This window comes from Juglans regia, chromosome 8, assembly GCF_001411555.2.
Source record: "Juglans regia cultivar Chandler chromosome 8, Walnut 2.0, whole genome shotgun sequence".
Taxonomy (NCBI): domain Eukaryota; kingdom Viridiplantae; phylum Streptophyta; class Magnoliopsida; order Fagales; family Juglandaceae; genus Juglans; species Juglans regia.
The window spans coordinates 27,306,035-27,313,954 of NC_049908.1; the positions used below are offsets into that span (position 1 = coordinate 27,306,035).

At 36.3% G+C, this 7,920-nt stretch overlaps 1 protein-coding gene across 1 annotated transcript; it reads right to left on the minus strand.

Annotated features, from left to right (window-relative positions):
• Nucleotides 1-3,787: 3,787 nt before the first annotated feature.
• On the minus strand, nucleotides 3,788-6,263 carry LOC108999133 (putative receptor protein kinase ZmPK1). Its single transcript, XM_018975928.1, has one exon. The coding sequence runs from the start codon at nucleotides 6,194-6,196 to the stop codon at nucleotides 3,788-3,790; it is 2,409 nt and encodes an 802-aa protein (XP_018831473.1). The 5' UTR covers nucleotides 6,197-6,263.
• Between the last annotated feature and the right edge of the window lie 1,657 nt (nucleotides 6,264-7,920).

Below are 7,920 nucleotides of genomic sequence, written 5' to 3' on the forward strand. Positions count from 1 at the left end.
TTAAAATTAGGCTGTTGCATTGTTGCATTTTCAGATTTCTTGATGGATTGGATATATATATATATAAGAGTCGTGCTAACACCACCGACAAATTCTATCGAGAAGGTTAAAAGTTTTATTTAATTTTTTTTTTCATATATTTTTTTTATATCTTTAAATATTTTTTTTAAAAAAATCAAGAGTATCATTAAAAAAAATTTACTTAATCACTAAATAAAAAAATTAAAGTATGGAGACAGTTGCTTTGCATGAAATTGGGCACCTTCTTGGACTCGGGCATAGCTCAGTTCAAGGAGCAATCATGGAACCCAGTATCTCTCAAGGAGTGACTAAAGGCTTGCATGCAGATGATATTGCAGGAATTAAAGCCTTATATAATGTTTGAGAAATGTCTAAGAATTTAATGGGAGTAGATTATTATAGAATAAAGCATTTGTTGCTTATAAAATAAACTGTGACGATGATGGAAGTAGGCCATATTGTTTTGGCAAGAAGAGGGATATGGTTTAATAAATTAGTTGTTAAGATTTACGTCTTAAAGCATTAGATTGAATTTTCACTTTATTAATATAGTCGAATTTAGATAATCGTGAATATCTTATTAATTTGGGCAATTGTAACTCCTGAGATGAATTGATGTGCTCAGTTATAATGTATACTAATAATTAGGTGCATGCAGCTAACGATCCACAAAGAAACCCTGCACTAGCATCAAAGAGCTTTAGGAATGGAGTTAGCTCCAGCGGTGATACGTCATCCAGTGCTTCATCTGAAGTAACTTCAGCAACTCAAAAGAAGACTAAGGGAACTAATCCTTTTGATCAAGTGTAATTCTTCCTGCAACCAATGATTTGGTACTAATCATTTGGATGATTGTGATGCTTATTTATTATTAAGGATAAAAGCTCAGTTTGTATATGAGAATACATTAATACACCACCCCATTGTAATACATATGAGTTTGGATTTTGTTGATGGGCTTGGATGGAACTTTATGTATTTATTTTGCATGTTATATTGATTAGCAACTTGAATGAATGAGTTTGGATTATGAATGGTGCATTTAGAAACAACTAAAAACCAGGCCAAGAAAGAAAATAACGCCCAGGAAATTTAAACACGAATTAATTTCTAGCGGCGAATTAAGAGCTTATGGCGGCGATTTTTATATTGCCGCCATAAAATGACACTAAAATTCTCCTAAACCAACGATGTAGAAATCGCTATTAATATCCAATTCCGGCGATTAAATATTCGCCGCAAATATATTTATATAGCAGAATGTACATTACGACGATTATCGAAACTCGCTACTCTAATTATATAGCGGCGACATTTTAAATCGCGGCCATATAATTACCGATTTGAAAACCAATTAGCAGCGAGTGAAACCTCGCCGCATATTTATATTTAGCAGCGATATAAAGTTCACCGCTAAATACAATGAGGCATATGGCAGCGATAAAAAAATCGCTGCTTATTAATAAAAAGCAGCGATAATTGTTCGCTGCCATATGCAACTATACGGCGATTTTTTTATTACGGCGATTTTGTGGAGTGGCTGGCAAATATATTTGGCAGCGATATATCTATTTTTAGCGGCGAAAATAAAACGCTGCTAATAATCTATCGCAGCGTTTAAGGACAGAATCCTATATGGAATTAGCGGCGATTAGTTTTGTATCAGCGGCGAAAAAAAAATCGCCGGGATATTTTTATATAGCGGCGAGTTTTGGTTTTCGTGGCAGTAGATGTAAAGTAGGGCGTTAATACCGGCGATATTCCAGCGACTTAAAAATCGCTGGGGTAGATATTTGCCAACGATTTGTTGTGTATAGCCAGCGATACTCAATCGCTGGTAAAAGTGTTGAACCTTGTAGTGTGTAATTCACGCAACGAACATATAGATCACATATACGTAGTGTATATTAATATTAGAATATTATATATGCATGCAGGTCATTTTGGATTATTTTAGGTCAGTGATCGATCATCATATATATATCCTTGGAGTACTTGACCATATCTCAATATTTTTCAATTAAGGATTCTAGATGATCATGAGTTTTTATATATATTTGTTTCATTCTACTTATATATAATACGTTTTTTTTGTATTGTTCATTGCTAGCTAGAAGTAGTACTTATAATGAGAAATATATTAATTAATTAATACAAATATATTAATTTTTGGAAATAATTGATTTTTGGAAACTAGTTGGAGTACGGCTTTCTTATCATATAATTATATATTTTGGTTCCAAGAATAAATAAATAAATAATCCAGCATGCAACCAAAGAGATCGATTATCATCAGCTCGGATCAAAAAGGTGAATTACTTGAGCTGGTTTGGTTTTACAAATCTTTCAAATCATCTCATTACATCTCAACATCTAAACATCATTTAAGTACAAATATTTTTTAATTTTTAATTTTTAACTTTTTCATCTAATTATTACTTAATTATTACAATTTTTCCAAACTTTCAAAAAATAATATAAAAATTAATTCAACTTTTTTAAATTTAAAAAAAATTAAATTGAAAAAGTTATATATATTCTAATATTGTTTTAATTTTATAATTTTTTTATTCAACTTCTTTTGTTCTCATTTTCCAAAATTCTATAAAACTCAACTCAAACTATTTCACTATTACTTATAAATTATCTTATTATTATTCATAAAATTTTTAACTCATATGTATAACTAAACTAGACCTGAATCAGTTGTGAGCAGGAATGCTTCTCCATGCAGCTGGATTTGAATGTTTACTAGCTAGTCCTTAATTGACAGGAAAACCTCTACATGACCACCGGCCATTACGTGAGTACGCGCGCGCGCGACTAAAAAACAAAACGAATTTTTGCAATTAAAAAATTATTTATAATTAATGTTAATTACAAATAATTATTTTATTAAAATTAATTAATTATAAATAAATAATTTTCTTGTAATATACTGACAAACCAAAGCAAAAGCCAGACCACTATCTTCTTTTCATATATACGTTTAATTTCTTGTTTAAGATAAGACCTTGGAAATCAGGTGAACATACGTCGTCCTTAATTTGGCTGGAAGAATGATTCTGGGGTTAATGGGGTGGGGGATCAGTTGGAAATTTTATAGATTATAAGAATATTATTAAATTTTTAATAAAAATATTTAATGGAAGCAATATAAATTTATTGTAAAGAACATGTTCTAACCAGATACAATATTATCTAAGTTTATATGATAAAAGAAAAATATCAATACACTGTAAAGATATCATGTTTCTAAGATGGAAAATACTCTAGCTAGAAAATGATTACACAAAAATAATCTCACAAATTGATATAACTTAATGTGATCTGTTAGATTATAAAATTACTTTTATAATAAAATAGATCTAAAAGATAAGATGAAATTACGTCAGTTTATAGAATTATTTTTGTGTAATTTATTTGTAGATGTAGTAATCATCTTCTAAGACATCAAGTCCCGAGGGTATCAATATACCACAAAATTATTATGTCAAAGATATCACATAATATGGACTCAAGAATAAATAGCATGCCCACAATTAATTTCTAAAACTCATGATAAATCACATGAATATATGCATAAAGTATTTCCCAAAATATATATTTCAACCATTACGAAATTTACGCAATTTCCACTGGTACCAAACTAGCAATATAGCCAAAATTTATACGAGTTTTAAAGTGCACAATACCAAGCAAAAGCAACCAATTTAACCAATTTAAAGTATAAATTATTCTACAATTAGCATAAATATTAGATATATCAGTTGACCTCTTCGCAGCGAAGCATCTCTACAACCTGGGTCATGGTGGGCCTATCATCCTTGTCTTCTGCAACGCATTGCAAAGCCACCTTGAGCAGAAGCTCCATCTTATCCTTATCCTCACTTGGATCTACAATCTCCTCAATATTCCACGACTCCCTTGAAGCTTCACCATCAGCATGCATGATCTTCTCCCTCACCAGCGTGTCCAATCTAGTATGCTCTTTCGCCCCTCCGCCACCAGAGCTATGCTGCGTACCTGTGGGGCTCTTTCCAGTAACCATTTCCAGCACCACAATCCCATAGCTATAGACATCAACTTTAGAGGTGATAGGAAGATTATAAACCCATTCAGGAGCCATATAACCTCTAGTTCCTCTCATCTTTGAGAAGCTTGAATGATCATGCTCACTTCTATTCAGTAGTTTAGACAAACCAAAATCTGCTACCTTTGGTTGATAGTTGGAGTCCAAGAGTATGTTATGAGGCTTTACATCACAATGTAAAACCCACTCTAGGCACTCTTCATGCAAATAAGCTAGGCCTTTCGCTGTGCCCACTGCAATATCAAACCTCTTTTTCCAATCAAGTTCGTTAGAAGCAAGTTTTTCTGCTAAGGTTCCATGCTCCATGAACTCGTACACGAGAAGCCTATGCTTTCCCTCTGCGCAGTATCCCCAGATGTCTATCAAGTTCATGTGGTTAAGCCTCCTAATGGTATTTACTTCTGCTAGGAATTCGGCTTCTCCTTGGTTAGCTTCGTCGAGTCTTTTGATTGCTGCAACTCGCTTATCGGGCAGTATACCTTTGTATACTACCCCTACCCCTCCTCGTCCAATCACTTCAACGAATCCCCGTGTGGCCTTTTTCAGCTCAGAAAACTTGAATCGCTTGAATCTAGACATCAGGAGGTATCCTTCTGCAACTTGGTCGGAATTCTTACTGCTCATGAACAAGAAAAGGAGCACCAGGAAAATGCAGGTTACCTCTAGGCTTCCCACTGCAGTAGCAAACCAAAGCAGAAGCTTCACTGTCTTATTTTCATACGTTCCTCTAACTTGCCTGCTAAGTTCGGGTGTGCAATTCAACCTTGATTCGGCGGCATCCAGCGTCTTGTTATAGACAAAACCAGCTTTGGGTACTTTTAAATAAAAGTCTCCCTCAAAATTTGGTGTAAGTTGTCCATTGAGTAACTCATACTTGGGGTAACATAAATAGCCACCGTCAGCTGCGCTAAATTTAAATTGGAAACCTTTGCAAGCACACGTCGTCAGGCATTCGTTTTTACAGTGTTGTAAGGTCACATTAGGCTGGAACTCTAGATCATAGCCATAGAACTCAACATGAGAAAGTTGGACAAAACTAGAGAGCTTTTCATGACTCTGATTGCAAGGGAGATTGAAGTCTGCTTCACACCCAAAAGACCAATCAGTTGGGTCTTTGATCTTGAATCCCTGAAAGCAAGAGCATCTCCTGCTGGAAGCATGATCATAACTACAAACACTATTGGGCCCACATATGCCATGAATCGTGCATGGATCCGACACCGCTTGCCATGTAACAACCCAATCCCACCTTTCATTCATTGCTTCCAGGCTGTACAATCGAAGGTTACCATCACGATCAAGAGTTAATCTTCTATGAGTTTTCACACCAAAATCTGTAGCTAGGATCACCAAATGATCAGATGACCAGAAATAGCCCGACTCGTTCAGTACTGCAGCTCTACTAGAGTTGTACATAGATCTTCCGGCTAGTCCAGGATCACTAAGCCATGGGTCGGGCCAGTAGAGACTGGATACAACAGGACCTTGGTATAACAGTCGAAGGACATTATCGTTGTCAAAAAATAGCTTATAGTAGCCAGAAGAATAGTCTACTTTGCTTGATTTTGATACAAGGGTTGAAATCCTGGTTAGTGTTTGTTGTGGAAGAAGAGTATCTGTTGGTGAATCAAAGCTCTGCCAGATGACCCCATTCTGATCAGAATGATTTAGAACAAGATTTCCCGTGTTTTGGAGCTGTAGTTGCAATTTCGAAGACTCTATAGGGGTCGAGTGTGCTGTTCTGGTGACCCAAACAGTTATACCAACAGAATTTCTTAGGCGAAGCTTGCCATCTTTCGAAAGCGAAAGCTGTGAACCTGTTCCATCAACCGGATCATCTCGGTTTGCCATCCAAACAACGGTCGGAGCTGAGGACCTTGTCAACCATATGGCAAAGCAGAAAGCATTTTCACCGACCGGGAAAAATCCCGCAGAGAAATCACCATTGAGAGAAACCAGTTTGTCGCTTGGGTTCTCAACAGATAAAGATGAGCCTCTGAGAACGTCAGATTTTTCTGATGATGAAGATAGGAGAGGAGTTTGGATGAGCAAAAGAAGAAGGAAGAAAATTGAGATATCCATGATGAGAATGCAAGAGGGTTACATAGTCGAGATCATCTTTCTACTTTCTGAGTCTTTATCTACGGTACTGATAGATGCATATATATAGGGGAAGATCAATGCAAATGTTCGCCATTAATTTGTTTTCCCAGCCCACTTGTTAATAAACTAAAACGAACGTTTGCAAGACCATTACTCAGACAAACCATTCCTCAGACAAAGACTATGGATGGACATCATGTCATGATCATGTAGGCAATTAAAGTACAGCTTAAAACCTGATTATATATGGCCTTGCTTGATGGTGCAAGTTTACGTTGACTCTCGCTAGCTAGCTTATGGTTATCTGATTAATGTTAATGTTGTAACACCCAGTATTTTTTTTTTTAGTTTATTTTTTTAATTGAAAGATTATTTGTTATTAATTTAAAATTTGATTATTTTGTTTTAAATTTTCAGATTTTATTGGGTTTATTTTTATTATGATTTTTAATTTGTGAAAATTAAATTTGACATGTTTCCTTAATATTAATAATTGTTATGCATTTAAATTTCTCTTAATTTAAATTAGTTTGTGGGTTTTAAAATTATTGTATTGTTGGATTTAATTATTTTATTTTACTTAGTCACTGTGTTTAAATTTATTTTATTTAAAACTGTTGTGTTGAAATAATTTTCGTTGGAATTTTGTGACCCAAGTTGTGAGATTTAGACCTCATTTATTTTCCTTCATTTTTCTTTTCCACTTTCTTTTTCTCTTTTCTCTTTTTTCTTCTTTCTTTTTTTTTTCTTTTCCTTTTCCGGAATGGCTCCCTCCCGCGCGCGACCCAGCCCTCTCTCTCTCTCTCCGTCCGATCCTTCTCTCCCCCAGCCCGCCGCCATGCGCCTCCGTCCGGCGACACCGCCCAGCCCACGGCCTTCCCCACCCTCCGGCGACCACCTCCCTCCAATCTCAGCCCCTCTCGCTTCGCCGTTTGCCCCCACGCGCAACACTATGCCGCGGCGTTCCTTGTGCTCGTGCGCCGCCGTCGCGCCACCATCGGCCACCATCTCTTCACCACTTCATCATCGACCTCCTAGCAACCTAATGCACCCATCCTTGGCTCCGATCTGTCACCGGTGAAGCCCATCTATCTCCATCTCCGATTCGTGCTTTTTGGCCTTCAACCGCCGCCCACGCCGCCACCCACGGCCAACCACCACCACCACTAGCTTCACCGACATCCCTAGGTCCTACCCTATCAATCTCGGGTCTTCGTTTACACCCGTTCAAAAGTGGGTTTCTGAGACCCACGGCCACAGTGCATTTCGCACTGTTTTGTTGCTACGTTGCCGCTTCCAGCACCTCCGTGATCTTTCAAAAATTATATTATAGCATTGTAAGTATTTTTCCCAAAGAACTTTTGAGATTTAAATGTATTTCTGCGCTAATTCATATTTACTGTGAATTTGTTGGTTGTGCCGGACTGAGTCCGAGGAGTAAGGGGGTCGGTTGGATTTGATGGAGTTGTTTGTGTGAGATTGGTTTATGCTATGAAATTTGTTGGCTGTTTCGGGTTTGAATATTGGTGTTTTAAGTTTGACGATGGTCATGGTGAATATTGGAGATTTTTAGGAAGTGATGATATATTTTGGGATTACGAGGGTTTTAAGTTTTGAGATATTAAAATAGGTTATTTTAGAAGTTTAGGATTAAATATCGAAATCCATGATTGATTGAAAACTTACGGAAATTATGTGATTAT

Excerpts from the sequence above, each read along its gene's own strand:
- LOC108999133 (XM_018975928.1), bottom strand. The coding sequence starts at position 6,196 with ATGGATATCTCAATTTTCTTCCTTCTTCTTTTGCTCATCCAAACTCCT.